General features: G+C 40.1%; 1 protein-coding gene across 3 annotated transcripts in view; it reads right to left on the bottom strand.

Annotated features, from left to right (window-relative positions):
• arhgap24 (Rho GTPase activating protein 24) overlaps nucleotides 1–17,209 on the bottom strand; it is a 93,510-nt gene that overhangs the window by 34,039 nt on the left and 42,262 nt on the right. Inside the window, exon 1 of one of the 3 annotated variants that reach the window (XM_074690028.1) lies at nucleotides 4,712–5,088. The exons of the other annotated variants lie outside the window; for them this stretch is intronic. Within the exon in view, the coding sequence (XP_074546129.1) occupies nucleotides 4,712–4,733 (22 nt within the window). The 5' untranslated portion in view covers nucleotides 4,734–5,088. Of the gene's footprint in view, nucleotides 1–4,711; nucleotides 5,089–17,209 lie in introns of those variants that run through there. 3 annotated transcript variants of the gene reach the window in all.

Genomic DNA, 17,209 nt, shown 5'->3' on the forward strand with positions numbered 1-17,209 from the left:
CTATTTATCAACAACAAAGTATTAAGGAGTAGACTCAATAGAGAGCCTGATGCTTGGCTCACTAACACCACCTAATATCACCTTTCAGTGCTGATGACGGCCTCAGGGCAGAAGCACACCTGCACTCCTCACAGCCAGAATTGGTAGGTTGAGTCAGCCCAGTCTTTGGGAGAAGCCCTTTGAACTTTCCAGACAGGGTTGTAGAAACCCGACTACTGGAGGCAGAGCTTCTTAGCTTATGGGAACCAAAGAGAAGTTATCCTGGGAACCAGACAAAACTGGGGGCTCATGTTTTGTTTGGCAGATGAGTCTGGGCAACATCCGGTTCAGACAGACATCCATGGGACCTGATCCAGGTCAAGCCAATCACTACTATTAGTTTATATGGGATTAGTTCACACAATGAAGAACTGTGATGCAGAGCAAAACAGGCTGTTTTTGAGAGCAACCAAGATGACTGTTGCCGACGTAGGGCATTGGGCTTTCATTGTGACAAATATAACACACTGATCGATAGTTTATGTTGAGTTCACTGCCAAATCAGGCCATATTTAACATCTGTTGTTCCAAGCTTGATTTAATAAAGCAATTGGACTTGGTAGAGTGCTTGGAGATTTGGACAGAGCTAGAAAATATAAGTCTATGAGTCTGCCAGTTTGCCATGTAGGGGGCATGGTGGAGTCATTAACCTTGTTCTGAAGTCGTTAAGGTTGTCACAGGTTATCCTTAGTACAGCTGTAACTCTAGTACCTAAGTCTTGTCAGGTCACACGTTCTCTGATGAGAGTGGTGAGCCCAACGATGCTCGGGAATGACCAGTCCTGAAACCAGGTAAACAACTACGCTGACAACTCCATGTAACTGGTAGACTTGACGTTCCTTGGAGACTCATACTTTCTAGTGTGTCCAGAACTGAAGAAGCCTTTCAAAGAGAAGACAGTGTCTTTTAGAACTCTATCATGCCCAGTTGCCTTAATGGATCAACCACTAAATATGGATACCATGAGGTGGATGAATGAGAACCTTCGCAGATATACACATCTGTTGATTTCAAACGCTGAGTGTAAGGAGTGATGGTAACCACATTGAGGTCACTCGTCTTTCTAAGCCTTGTATTTCATGTATCAGCAGCATCTATGTTGGTTTGGCAGAACCAGAAGTGACTATATATGGATGCTTACCAAATGCTGTCCTTAAATCCTGTTTGACATGTTCCTTAAGAAGTGACGTGTAGCCACACCCTGAAGTATATTATGATAGATTTTACACCACATATGCCCATAATTTTCATTGTAAACATCAAGTTCTTCAGTCTCTCTGTCAGCTAAGACTGTTAACTCACCCAGAGCATGGGTACTGGTCTAGTAAACCACCTGGGAAACAGAGTTAGTTTCTGGTAGAGTTACGACTTGTCCAACCTCGTCAGGGTGGACTAGACCCCTCCACTTCATATCAGGGTTCTAAATCCCATAGCTAGCATCGATATCCGACCTATCATCCAGTGTTAACTTAAGATGCAAACAAGTTGATCAATCAGATTCAAGCATCTTACTCGGCTGTAAGGTTAGAAAGAAGGCCAGATAATAAATGCATTTCAACTTTATTTTTTACAACCAGCAAAGTTACCCACTAGTGCAAAATGCAGGTTTAGTACAGTTCGATGGTGCCTTAATTTGATAAGCCAAGAGTTTACATTCATTTCTAACAATCAATGAAAGAATAAAGCCAATGTTGGGAGAGCAAAGAGCTGCAACATCCTCTTTCACCTGGCCTTAAAAACCAGAGAGAAATTTCATTACAGCCTACAACATGATACGTCAGCTTTTTCAGCACCATTTTTAAGTTTCAACCTGGTGCAAAACAGTTTTGGTATCATAACCTCATTTACATTTCTTAAGATCTGTCAGTGGGTTTCTTTCAATGACACATGTGATTTAATTATGGCTTCAGCTGAGCATAAATTTGCATTGTTAGGGGAAGGGTTGAGTTGAGTCAGCTTTGCCAATATGGCAACCATCATCATTAACCTTTATAATGACACTTCAGACACAGATGGGTGACATCATTGAGACCACATACTATGTTTATGTTTTATACAGGCAATGCTCAGTATGTTGCAAGTTTTAATGATGTACAGGCATTTTTTTATTCTAAAACTTACGACAGCTACCAGTTAGAAAAGAGGTTCGAGATTTATTTGTGTTTGGTTGAGAAATACCAGGCTGTTTGAGGAACCGAATCCTGACAAATGGTGCTTGAGAATAATGCATCTCATGATTTTCATTCATTGAAGTAATTCATGATAAATTGAATTCACTCTGGTTATGTGTCATTGAGGCATTCATCAAAATTCCCATTTGCTAGATTGCTCAAGGAGATTGAAGGGCCTGTCAGAGGTGAACATTATTGTGATAGAAAGTAAAGATAAATCTGGAATTCATCAATCATCCCAGCACAAAATCTGTGTTACCACTTCTTATTTTCCAACAGTGATAGATGAGGTGAATGTGTAATATGGATTACATAATTTCTGGTGTGAGCCAATTAGCCACATATATCTAGGTAGTGTTTTCCTTCCACAGTTGAGAAGCTCTGAAGCTTCATAAAGGTAATGCACAAAGATCGTTGGCTCTGGCAGGATGAGCGTGTTTTCATTTTGCCCATTGCAGCAGAACTGTCGGTGTTGCAGCTCCACATCCGTGTTGTTTTTTGTGACAAAGCTGGCCAAAGCACTGCCGGCCGGAGGGAGCTGCAGTGCAGGGGGGAGTGTATGCTGAGAAAAAAGATTGGTGATGATCTAAGTGCAGAGACAGAGGAATGCTGACAACGAGGTTGGCCCTCTGTGTGTTTGAGTGAGTGAACTGCTGCTGCTGATGTTGTTGGATCAGTTCTCGGGTCCAGACCTTTCAACTGTATTCAACTACAGGGTTTGTTTGAAGATGTATGAACGTACTAGGCTCTGAAATCAGAAGTCAATGAGAAACAGAACTAATCACGGTATAACTTAAATTTTTCCCCTTTTCAAAAAAAATTCTGCGAGGACTTTGTACATCCTATATTTTGGCTGATTGATGTCCCATCTGTTGCAACATTCTTTTTTTCTGTGTTTCACCAGGATGGATTTACAGGCAGGCTGTGAGCTGTGAATTCACAAGTGTTCCTGTTATCAGCCTCTAGCAGGAGAGCAAAGTGAATTTGACCTCGCTATGAGAGACACTTTCTGCTTGTTATCGGTGTTTTATGTCCTCTGGCGAGATATTTTAAAGCGATGCATCTTGTATGAGCATACCCCAGAGGCATTAACAATATATATGGTATAAAAGTTTATGTCATGCACATTTTTTTCTCTAACAGCTCAGATTGTTTTATTCTATTCATATCAGGTATTCAGTACTGCATGAAGACCAGAATCAAACCAGTGAATTGTTATTTTAATTATTTGGATTCTGAGAGCTGCAAGAAGGTTTTTCCCACCCGCCAATTAAATGATTCATAAAGTATTTTTCTATAATTGATCTTTAGAACTGTTAACCAACAGTAATTGATTAATTATTAACAAAACTTTGACTTAAACCATACCAAATGCTTTTTTCTTGTATAACCCCTGATAGATGAATGTGATAATGAGATAATGACACCACGTTGTACCGCATGATCAAAAAATGAAAGTGTTTGAGTAAGCTCCTGACAATTAATTGATTCATATAGTGTTTATTGTTACCTTCCCAGAGGAGCCTTATGTATGGTGGCTCGTATGTGTCAGATGATTTGTAAACAGTGGAAGTACAGCCAACAACGGAGGTTAAAAGGGGTCAACTTTGGTGATTACTAATAGATTATTATCCCAATGGACACATAGAAGTTGTAAAAGTAAGTAAAACATTGTTGTTGTTTTTTAACTTAAGCTATTATAAATACTGTTATATAATGCTAAAGTTATAGCATGATTGATTGATTGTTTAATGATTAAAACTTCTAGCCAGAGCTGGGAACACAGCCATGAATGATAAATGATCAGCCTGTATTTTTTTTATGGACTTCTAATATAATTATTAATTTCCAAAAATGATCATCAAAACCTCAGATTAATTGGCGATTCAATGTATCAACCTCTGCATCTTGCAAATCAATGGCATCTCTAAAATATAATCTGAGTTAAACTGCAGTGTGCAGCAAATGTGCCATATTTAGATTTAAAGTTTTAAGAAATTCCATTTTCTGGCCACAAAGCAAATTGTATCAGGAAAAACAGACAATGCTGCATATAAAATGAAAACTTTGTCAAAAGTTGTAGCTCTATTATTCAAAGCATATTTACAGGTGTTGGTATTATGGATGGATAAGACAGGCATTGCAACAACAACAGCAAGACAGTAAGGTATGCACACATCATAAACAGCTCATTTGACATCACAGCGTCAATTAACAAAAGCAATGCACTCTGTCTTGTAGAACAGACAACTGTTGACATGATGAATGAATCCACACTTTCTCAAAAGTACAGAAATCAATTTGCAACTCAATTGCAAGTTGCTTTATAACTTGAGTTTAAGGCAAGTAAAGCTGCCTGAGAAATCCTTCCACCTTTCCTGCAGTCGCAACTGAAACCAAAGACAGTGCAAAGTCTAATAATATCTCAGCCACCGTACTGCAACAGTCCAAACCACACGCAAGCATGTTAGTGTTCATTCCTGTTATGTAAAGAGACAGACCTGGGTTAGAGTTAAGATCCATGGGGTGCAGAGGAAGACGTGCCCCCTTCTCAGCTGGTGGTCCTGGGAGCAAAAGCCACGCTGTCGCTGCTGACCTCGGCCCCCCCGGTGCCACCTCTTCATCTGTTCTTGTTCCGAGCCACGGACAGATTTACCTCCTTCTGTGTCTGCTAAAACACACTCCTCTTCCCTCGCTACCTTCTTTCCTACTCTCCTCCTCCTTCTTGCTTTCCTCCTCCTCATAAAACTCTCTTACCTAAAACTTCATTTTTGAAGTCAAAAGCAGGTCAATGTGACACACCAATCAGCAGCAGCAAGGCGAGGTCAGACTCAGGCGAGTCTGTCTGCCTCTCAGGTAGCTTTCCCTCTGAATATACTTCTATCAAAGCAGCAGGAAGAGCAGGGGAAGCATTTTTCTAAGACACACACAAAAAGAAATGCAGCAGAGAATAAAACCGAGTGAGACAGCAAGCCAAAGGCAAGATGGTGTGTGTGCTCGTCTCCTGAGGAAGTGAGAGGGGTGGGATCGGGTGGGAGCTGGTGCTGGAGGTGAAGGGGGGGGAGGGGGTTGTATCGTAAATCATGCAGCCCTCCCTAAAGTGGGGACCTGTAAATCTGGCAAACGAAGAGTGGGCACTCGGCCAAATGACTCATCCGCAGCGCTCTATAAATACAGCGGTGCGGGGTCGACAAGGCTGCTGTTACTGGTGGCCAAGAAGCCCTGAGACACAGAGGTTTCCTCCCTCATGGCATGAAAGTCTTAATGGTCTGCTTACCATTTGTCAGTCACAATGAGACTTTGTTGGCCTCTGTTTATTGGGAGGAGAGAAATTCTGACACCTATTATTCCTTCCCAGTAGTGCAGATACCAAGAAGCTCTTGTGCAAGTATTAAGCCTTGTTTTCAACGATAAATATAAATTATACTGGTTGAAAAGCTCAGTTTTGCTTTCTATTTACAAGCTCAGAACCCTTCACTGAGAAAGGTTAAAGTCACATGATTTCTCTCTGAGGACACAGTCTTTTTTAACCTAGACCAAACATTGACCCAACCTTGACCTGATGCTACTTGAAGACAGATATGGAGGTGAACACTGATACTGGTATCAGAACTGGTGAATCATAGGAACCTATGCGTCTCTTTGTTACAAAGCGCAGTTAAGCTTTGTTTTAGAAAATGTGTGTGCCGTGAGGAGAAATACTGCCACTGTTGCATGATGACAATTCTTTCGACCAATCAACGGTCTGCATTTTTGGAGCTCCACCTTCTGGGATCGGATCGATTTGGTCTGGCACCCCAGGTTTGATTTGAGGATCTGTCAGTAGAAATGCCACAAAATGTGTACCATACTGAGACGAACTGAAAAGAACCCCTTGGTGGAAATGGGGCTAATGATTCAAAACAGCATTGGTATCAGTAAATGATTCAAACTAGTATCATTATCAGGGACTTTTTTAATAGCAGTATCAGTATTGTTCAGTGCTCAATACCAGTATCAGTCAATTATAAATACTTGTGTACATATTTCAGCACTGGTCAGTTCTCAAATACTAGTATCAGTCTGTCATTGCTAGCAGTATTGCTTCAGGCAAATTAACACTACCAGTTTGAGTTTGAAAGAATTGTTAATACCAGTTTCAGCATTGGACTGTTTCTAATAACAGTATCAGTCAATCATGGATACCAGTATTGATTATCGTTTCCATTATCAGTATCATTCATGGATAGTAGTATCACTCTAGGTTTATTATTGACACCTGTATCAGTATCAGTCAGTTGTGAATATTAGTGTTGTTAATGGTCAATTATTATTAACTGTAATCCAGTACTGTTAGTGGTATCAGAAAAAATCTAAATGCACTGTCCCTATAAGACTGTAGTGTGATTGAATTTAAGGCAGACACTACCTGTTGGTTTAACTGTGAAGGAAAAACGTCTAAATATTTATCTAGACACAAACCAGTTTACATACCATTGGTCTGAACACGAAGTCAAGAGTCCCCTCAACACAAACACACTGTAAAAGTATTGCCAAAACTCCCCTGGAGTCCAAACTATGCCCTCACTGAGACTGGGCCAACCTGATACATGTGGGAGCAAGTGTTGGGGACGGGGTCAGAGCTATGTGACATGTCAAATACCAATCCTCTCAATAAGGCAGTTATGTAAGCATCTGTGCTTCCTGTCCTGCGTCTTTCTCTGGCTTGAGACTTGGCCTGTTAGTCCATTTCCCCCAGAGGATCTCACTCATACAGACATGAGAAAGGAGGAAGAAGGCCTGGAATTCCCTATGATTCAAACATCCAACACTTACAAAAGGTATGCAGCTTGTTCTTTGGAGTCCCCTGGTTTTTGTCATGTACTTCTATGAATCAGCAGCTCAGCACATTTTTAAAGAGCATATGTCTGGTTAGGATTTAAAGACTAATGCATGCATCAATAAACTTCCACTTACAGGGCTGAGCTCTAGTTGTGAGCTATTTGTTGTCCTTCAAAGCTCACATACTAAACCATTTACCAACACAAGCTACAACTTAGTCACTTTTCATTATATATGAGCCTTGCTCGCAGTTAATGGAGGGTGCATCTCCTGCACAATATATAGGGCAACACTGTTCGTCCAGCCATCCTACACGTTATCACCTCAAGCTGTTATTGCAGCTGCCATTTCCCATTTAGCAGTTGATCAATCATGGCATCGTGAAAAATGGGCTTCATCATCTACTGTGCAGTTTTGGCCATTATATGAGCTCCCACAGGGTTTGTTGCCAATACTAAAGTACATGAGCTGCAAAAAAAGTTGACCTCAGGCTTCCAAAATAAATGGTTACATCTGAAAAGTTCAATGTTAATTTATTTTTTTACCTGTTTCAAATTCATACTTTCTTTTATCTGATTTTGTTTGAAAGGAGTATAAGATGTCATCTTCTCTCTTACAGAGACTTGCAGGAGAAGTCATCTTTGTCCTTGATACCTGAAGTGAAAACCTATTACCTTAGCTTTGCATTAATAACAACGTTTGATCTTGTCCATTTAACCCAAAGCACTTACAAAAGAATAAACAGATGAAGTGAAATTGGTACTGCTCTACAGCTAGCCTAATTGGCAAAAAACACTAGAAACTGTAATACTTCCAGTCTGTGGTCTGCAGATTGTACTCCTCCTTAACTTCTCCTACTTACAATGACAGGCTGACATTAAAACTACCTTTAAACAGAAGGTGGTGAAGCATGTTGTCAGGAGTTTCCAATTTAGATCACCTAGCTTGTCAGCTGTGGTAGCTTCCTCATATTTTAGCTAGTTTTTCAGCAACGTCATGATTTCAAAAAGACTACAGGAAGTTGCTCCATCTGTTTAAAGCCAAAGCTAAAAAGCACACCAATGTTCATGTTCATGAGTGTAACTAACTAAACATAGCAAAAAAATATGTCAATTTGGGTGGCATCTGGGAAAATCTAAGCCAAACAGCCTATACTGACTCACTCTCATTTCAAAATAACAGGGAAATATATTTTGATATATAACAACAATCATTCAAACATTTCTAGAACAGTTGATTTCTCTTCACTGTCTGAAGTAAACATACCCCAGACTTTCAGTCCTAATGAGCAGTCTGTTAAAATCCCACACAGAGCGCAAACATCCCTGTCAGAGAGTTCAGTGCTCCCTTAAACAAACCTGATCATTATAAGACCAGCTTCCTGCTACAGATCCAGAAGAGCACACTCTCACAACACCAACTGTAAGATAACTAAAGAAACCTGGGTGGTGACCTTTTCCTCATTCACATAGCCACATGTGATCAGGATTACCAAACAACAGACCATTTAGCGATCAGTTTCTCCCCAGCACCTTGTCACAAGCTTTTACTGGAAAGAAGTTTGGGTTTGCTATTTTTGGCACACGAACCCCAAAAATGATCTGCTTCCAATGTCTACAAAGAACAATAGAGCCTCACCTTTTTCAGCATTTCCCACAGAAGTGTCATCCAAACTCTTTGCTTTAATTTTGACCAGTGCTCAACTATTCAAGAGTCTACTGCCAAAGATATTTTTCCTCAGAAAAAGGTTCTTGGTTCCTTTTTCTCCTGAATACAAAATGTGTCTCCTGGGTTATTCTAATTCTTAAAACCTTCCAGTTATTCCCTCGTTCGAGTCAGCATTTCACTCCCTTTGCAAAGACTCAATGAGCGATGTCTGTAGCCCAAGTTCTGGGACTCTAAAGTGGTTTTCCAGAAACAAAATTAAAATCATCTGTTATGTTCTCCCAACCCCAGCTTCTAGTTTGGGCAGTGTGAAGAAGAAGACTTGCTGCCCTGCAAATAACTTACAGGGTCCTGACGGCCTATTTTAGACTGAGCGTATCGGTCTTCACTGGCTTCAACCGGATGGACTTTGAGCTACAACTAACTGCAATTAACAGCTTCCATGTTAGAGATGTTTGAGAAAAGGAACTGTGATGGATTGGCATCTAGATCTGTTTTTAAACTTTATGATCTTGTTCATTAATGGTCAAAATCTTTTTGAGCCGGTCACCAGCTTAGCTTCCTTGATGAAAGCTTCCCTGGTGAAATATCACTAATGAAGCCAGTGAGTGGCTCACAGTGTCAATACTACATGTTGTATCAGGAAGGAAACTGATAGGATATCGCATTTTTGATTCATAAGTCAGGACACTGGATGATATAATGCCATAATTGAACATGGGAAGCTCAGCTGTAGGGGAGAATAGTCTATCCTCTGTCAATTTATAACTGGGAGCATGAAACCATCTCAGGGCTTCCAGAGTCTTTTTCACACTTCATGCTGCCATGATTATAAATCCACTGTGTGTGTGTCTCCTTGAGAAGGCCCACCTCCCCCGTGCAACGCTGCATGCTCATGGTCATAAATCCAGATATCAAGAGAACAACAACATGTGATGTAAGTCTTAAAGGCCCAGATGAGAAATGTCAACAGCAGCAGATTGCTGAGCCACAACTCCTCCAAGAGGCCATATGTCGGTGGACAGCGGGGTATTGACTTTATCTACACACTAGGAAAACACGCGTGTGAGTAAACATGTCCGCACAGAGAGAGGAAAAAGAAGTTCAGCTTGTGACCTTTTTGAAAATGTCATGGGAAAAGACTGAAACGACATCTCACAGACTCCAGGCAAACACTTCAACAAAGATAGTCAAACACTTTTATATATTAAGCAGAATCTTGTCAGTCATGCTCCTTTTTACCTCTGTATGATCCATAACAATAAGTTATGGCTTCCCTCTTCATGGTCTTGCCTTTATGGATTTATGACCCATTTGAAGTCTTCTGGCCACCTCGCAGCCCACTGCTAATTAAATTAATATATCAAAACATCCAGACTTGAAGCATCGAGCTGCTTGTCTGACAGACTAATTGGCTCAGACTTGTGTTTATTTTTGCTTTGACAGTGAAGTAGATGTAGGAGGTGGTATCTGGCTGGGGGATTAATTTAATTTCACAGATATTCATTCTTTTATTAGCTTCACCTGGCATTATTTCAAGTGAATGAGACAGGATTTAAAGGAGATGTGAAAGGTGTGTTTTTAATGTAATGATCTTTCTTCGAATTGATAACTTACTGATATCATAGTTTTCTTTTTGCTTTAAATCATAATGCTGTTGTTTTGTGTACTGTTTATGTACAGCCTTGCTCTGGAGTCAGAAATGTGCCTCATCTGCAAATCTGGAGTTTTAATCAATTGTCCTTCAATCTACTTTATTCCTTTGCATGTTTTCTGTTCCAATGACAACATTGTTGTTTTATTCTTGGGCTTTATATGTGTCATCTTTGTGTCTAGTGTACATTGGGTGAGGAATAGATGGCAGTCACCTTCTTGGAAATTTGGACTCAACCTGTCTTATGATCGACCCAGAAAGAGGGAAATAGGTTGAGTTAAGAGCAATGTGCAAACATTTAGATCTAATGTTTAAAAAATTAGTGAGTTATAAAATCAATCACCTCCCTGTACAGTGCATGGAAATAGGGAAATGATGTATATTGACCAAAACTGTTTTTCATAGTGAGCTGTTAACATGTTTATAGTATTTTTCTTGTATAATTTGAAATTTTAACAAAAGTATCAAGAATATCAGCATCACTTTTTAAGGCACTGTGCACCCAAGAATATGCAGCTTTGTACAACTCCATGTCGGCTTCATTTGATAAGACTGGATGCTGACACTCAAAAGGAGCAGTAGTGCCATGTCTGCATCAATATTCACTCAAAAAATGTTTGTGGTCATGAAAATATACAGCACAAATCTGTTGAAACATCCTGAACCTATGGCGGGCTAGTTTTCATTCAAGGCAGGAAGAAGCATGAGGAAAATGGGACTGCCAGTGAAAATGTAATAAAATGTCCCCAGTTTTAGTTATTTGTTCAGAAAGACTGCAATTGAAGAGTAAAACAGTTCACATCTTTCTATCTCTATCTGGATTCAACGATCGGTTGAATTAGAAGTCAAATAAGAACCAAGGACTAAAAAGTGTTAATGATGGCTGTTTGAATCTGTAATTTTGATTTAATACAGAAAATGTAACTCGTACAGTTATCTGATGATTTTAGCTGTGCATGAATAAAAACACTTCAATAAGATTTTATGGCAAAACAATACACAAAAGTTCAAGAAAAGAAGTGTCACTCAGATTTTTTCTTTAGAACTGGCTTCCCCTGCTTTAACTTATTTCCCTACAAATATTGAACTTAAAAAATGAACCCTTAAAAACAGCACTTGAAAAATAAATTATACTCCTCACAAAGAAACTTGATCACACTGAAGGCCTATGAAGTCATTTCCAACTTGTTACTTTTTAAATTTTAAATAAGTCGATGAATATGAGTATGAATATGAATATGGAAGGTCAAAGGTTTGAAAACTGTCAAATCCAGTTGCTTCTGTTTGGATTCCTGAAGTAGCGCTCTGAGTGAAGCACTGAGTCTGTCATGGGATCAAAATAGTCCACAGGCTTCCAGACACTCCATAAACACCATCATAATGTGTGCAAAGTAGAGCCTCGGATGACATGAGATTATAAAGAATGGACTCTGAAAAAATGTAATTACAGCAACGTCCAGTCTGCACCAGTGGTCAGTGAGTCTTTATTTACACACACACACACACACACACACACACACACACACACACACACACACACACACACACACACACACACACACACACACACACACACACACACACACACTGTACTGGCAGCTGAAGTTATTCCGGACTAATGAGACGCAAAGGTTCATCTGGAAAGCAGCTCCATACATCGTGACACTGAAATGTCAGCACCACAGATTAATATGCTTACTTTAATAACTCCACCGAGGCTTCTTTAACCTTAAACACTGAAGCCTGGAGGGTAGTTCTTTCAGTTTGTCTTATTTATGACCATACACAAACAAGAGGACCAACTGTTTGGGTTATTAAATCCATCCATCCATCACTCCATGATCAACTTTAAGTGCTTAAATACCGGCTTATGACTCTGACCTCCTCATAATGAACAACAGAGGTTTGTGTGCCTGTCATCACTCTCCAATGGGGATCAGTCATTGCTGCTTAATAAAAACTCCAACATTATAGGTACCTAAAGCAAGTACATTTCTTGATTCATCTTATAATGTCAGCTGTATTCAGTTTTCTCAATGAGCAGAGGGAAAAACTTCCCACTGAACATCTTGAAATGCATGTCTGAGTCAGTGTAAGCCCACTCCGCCTCGCCTACCTGCTCTTATTATCATAAATCCATCGTTTACGTCTCACCGCGTAAATGAGACACTCACCACAGTGACACGAGCTGTTCATAAATCACTATAGAGGTCACAAAGGCACCCAGTAGTGGTTACCCATCAGGCACCTGTGACACAAACAGTCACAGGATAGTGATGGAGATTCAATCATGGAGACACTACATCAAGTTTAAGATTATTACAAGTAGAACTCATTAAATGCTGATGAGATTTATGCCAATTATAATGTAATAACAGAGTGGCTAAATGTTCAGGATGCATCCAGCTTTACATCCAAGGCAGCTGGGATGGGCTCCTTTCCTTCTGACACAGGAAGGGAAAAGTGGTTAAGAGAGTGGATGAATGGGTTATTATTTATATCAATATATTTACATAATAATTAGGTTAATTTTATTCATGTTTTTTTTTGTAATTGTTACTTTTCATTCATTTATTCCATTAACATTTTATTAATTTAGGAAGGTATGCTATACTGCTGCAAAATCTTGAAGCTCACGTGAGGAGCTACAGATCTGAGTTGACTTTGGCGCCTCCTGTGGACAAAGTAATACCTCTGGTGTCTTTGCTGAGCTTGTTTTCTTAAGTCTTGTTTTGTATGACTTGTTTTGAATAAGGATGCTCCAATCCAGCTTTTTAATTCTTGATACAGATACCTTGGCTTTTACACTGATCAAATCCTATAGTAATATTAATTAATCATTCTCTATTCTTTAATCTGGGGATGACACTGGGTTGGCTATAATGCTCTATGTGTAAATGTGTGGTGAGTAGATCATGAATACTAGTAGGAGTTACAGTTTAACTTTAAACCTCAGTGGTAGACAACTGAGGAGTTACATTTTATTTTGCAAAAGCAGCTGTCAGAAATGTTGGTGAAACAAGTGTTCAATAGATCTGGCTGATAGTCTCCAATCCAACATTTATACTGGGCTGACACCCCATACCATCAGATCAGTGCATGTTTTCTAAAGCAGAAATTATCACTTTGCTCTTTCTTACAGCCATTTATTGCATTTATGTTGCGATTTTTTCAGTCAAAGCACCTCGCACATTTTTTCTCCCCCGGCACAGGGCTCCAGACTGACCTGGAAATGACCTGGACCTAAAATTTGAGACACTGTGAATAAATATTTAATCTACTCACAAATGTGGGACCGGTAAATTTACTTTTTTTTTTTTCTTGCTTTATTTTACAACAACAATAACAACAAAAAAAAAACAACATGTGTATATTTCATTATTTTTCATCGTTATTTTTTTGCTGCCAACAGATTTTGGTCCACACTTCAGCCCCGTTTACTCCAAAAGAACAAGAAAGGAGATGAACTCCAAATAAAAGGCTAGCTAATGTGTGAGAGGAGGGGCACTGTGATTGGCTAATGTGTGAAAAGAGGCAGGTCTTGGGATTATCGTGTAGGCTAAATAGAGAAGACTTATCGTCACTTTCTCTCCAACGAACTTCATGTGCCAGAGGAGACAAATCCTGACAATGAGTCTGACTCCGTTAAAAGGCGTTCAGAAGGAGAGGCTGCGCTAGTTCACCTGGCTGTGGCATTTCAGGGAGACAAATTCAATGAACTGCAAATTCATCTGTTGATACACATACCCACAACATGTGGGGAGAACGCGACACGTTAAGCAAACACCATGCCAGTCTGAAACATAAAATGTGTGTAATAAAAGTGCAACTTGGAAATGTAAATATCTTCTTTGCAAGTCAATTTATAATGTGGGCCCATAAATTTTCTGCTTGTGCCCTTAAAATTTTAAGTTAGGGGCCACTGTGCTCCTAACAAAGCATGACACCTACCCAAGGGCAAGTGTTTTACCCTTAAAAATTTACAACATAGAGAAAGTCAGTCTGGTTGCTGATGATCTCGTTTACCTTTGAAGGTCATAAGAAAGTATCAGTATTTATTTCAGGCTGTTTTAAAACCTGTTAAGGATTCCTCAGAGGAGCTCTAAGAGGCAAAAAAGAGAGAAGTCGGCCATCTTGGTAGTTAATGATTATGATTATTAGCTCCTGGCCTTGCAGACCTCATAAAATCTAACCTGTGCAGCAGCAGTGCAGTTCATCCATTATTAACAGTTTGTTATGCTCAAATTTTAATTGTCTGGAGTCTCTTGAAAAGAATCGTATTTGGCTCCACACTGCAAAGGACTGCAGACTAATTTTGAGTTTTTCCCCCTCTGGTCCTGTAATAACCTCAAAAGCCACATGATGGCACTGTAAGCTTGATTTAAACAGGGGATTCAAGGTTTTAACTTCCCTGCAGCACTCACATTAAAATGCAAAAATGCCATAAAACTTCCCTTCATATAAAAAAGTTGAATCATATCTCTAAAGAGGAAACTTTTCCACCCTCCAGGTGTGTTTTAGATAGACTCAGGCTTTCCTCTGTAAACAGCATTTGCGCTCCAGGCTGTCCACCTGCTCCTGGCAACCTGATCTCAAGGTCTTCTCATGAATGAAAGGATGATGTCTTCTGGGGCTTGGCAGGGAAATATTCCCGTAATTTAGCTGTTTGCTGGAGGCTTGCTGTGGCCTGACCAGCAACTCTGACCAGGCCACCTAGAGAAAAAGAGAGGAGGGGTGGAAAAGAGCAAGCCCGGGGCAAGTCAGAGAGAGGCATACAGAACTCAAACTGGAGCCAAATCCTTGTTTATTACAGCTCGGGGAAAGAGGAGCACACTGTTTCCCCATCACAAACACAGCGGGGAGTGTTTCCTGTGTTGTTTAAAAAGGACGGGATGATTAATCACAGTTGGACCCATGGGAGTGATATTTAGCTACAGGTATTTGAGCAAGCAAGTCTGGGCCTTCTTGACTGAATCCATAATTCCATTTCTTCGCTATCTCCGTCTGAAAACCTAGACCCTCTCTGCAAAGAAACCACCAAGCTGTATTCAGATCATAGCTGACATTCTTGGGAGGATTCAAAATCATCAGATAAAACTGCGCACTAATCCTGAGCGGCAGGATGTTCTGATATGTATTCCAGATATACGGACTGGGAGAAAGCTGTTTTTATTCTGTCAGTGCTACCCGAGATCCTCCTAAGAAGCTATTCTCTCTGTGATCCCTCAGGAAGCACCAGGATATAGAAAACTTTGCATGAACATCCAAAAACGTCTTCTGTCGAAATCTTGAAGCACGGCATTAAATCTGCTGGATTACATAAAAACAACTACTCCAGAGGCGCATATTTGACGGATGCATTTTATTTTCTTTAGCTGGGGCTGGCGTACGTGTGCTTGTTCATGCTGTAACGTGTCAGTGTGATGGGAGACACCGGCAGAGCTGCCTGACGTCTCAGTTTTGGAGAGCAAAACAAAAGCCCCATTGTGTCTGAAGCTGTGTCTCCATCAGACGGTTAAAAATAAAGGCCAGGGTTCTAGTCTAAATATTGTTAGCCATGTGGTGAATCTGCTATGAATTCCCCTCTTTCCCTCTCAGTGACTCTCTCTGCAGGTTGAGCACACAGATGTGAACAGAGAAAGAGGGAAAGACACAAAAGTAGAACAGAAAAAGCATCAGAGGTGCAGAGTGTTTCTGAGCTATTCTGAAAAATTTAAAACTGCTGAGAAAAACTTTTTTGGAAGAAGCTTCTGGAAAAATTGTCTTTGACCTGCAACATCACAAACATGATATTAAATTTGAGCATCTTAATTTTAGCCATTTAGACCAGAGGCTCTAAAACCTGTTCAGCCTGCAACTCTTGAAACATCAAGCAGGACAGGAAGTCATGCACAGAAACCACATTTTAACACCTGCTGACCTTCAAAATAAAGTACACCTTACCAACACCAGATCGTCTTTAACTTCTCTACAACAACAAAGTGACATCATGAACAGACTGTATTATACATGGACGTAGTTTTCATGACGTCATCTTTCTGTTTGTGGACACTTGTTATGTTATGCCTGCTGTTAGACTAGAGGTTACTACTAGGGTTTTGCAGCCCAACATGAATGAGGAGCGGCTCATTGTTGGGGTGGCAAGCCCAGTAACTTTTCTCGACTCCAGCTGTCTGGTGGCCTTACTAACCGGACTGAACATGACGCAACTGGTGTGAATCAGCAGATGAGAGCGCACGCAGTCAACAAGTCACAGAGAGGAGATGGAACGGATATGGACCTGGTGTATTTATGGTGTGCACACACTAAAGATGTGCATGTGTTAATTTGAGAGCAGAATAAAAGCCTCTGATGCTGTGGTGTTACAAGATGAAATTCTGATTGACTTGTGCTTGGCCCCTCACACAACAACTGCACACTTAATAAATAAGCATGGTTCAGCCCTAAATAGTTTGTTTTAGAGAAAATAATCACAGTTATAAAACCAGAAAAGTCCTCAGAGAGTGCAGACCTCCGCCAAGCTTATTGTGATTGTCACCAACACTTTAGTCCTACTTTAATGTTATACTCCCTTTCAGCAGACTGTCTGCTACAATTTGGTGTTAGTTGCAGGTCTGTACAACAATTTGTTACCTGACAGTGTTGAAAATTATGATGACCCAGTACATGTTTCATATTCCGGATCTTAGTATCCAGAATCTTGCCAGGATCTGGATCGTACTTTTCCATCTTTCACAAATTATGTTGACCTTGTGTTGTATTGTTTTGCAAAGTAATCTGACCATTTATCTAGAGTTATATACACATATGGTGAAAACAGCTCTATCTCACAATGATAAAGAATCCTATTAAAAATTAC

This window comes from Halichoeres trimaculatus, unplaced genomic scaffold, assembly GCF_033239565.1.
Source record: "Halichoeres trimaculatus isolate MK-OKI-2021-1 unplaced genomic scaffold, fHalTri1.1 fHalTri1_scaffold_16, whole genome shotgun sequence".
NCBI lineage: Eukaryota > Metazoa > Chordata > Actinopteri > Labriformes > Labridae > Halichoeres > Halichoeres trimaculatus.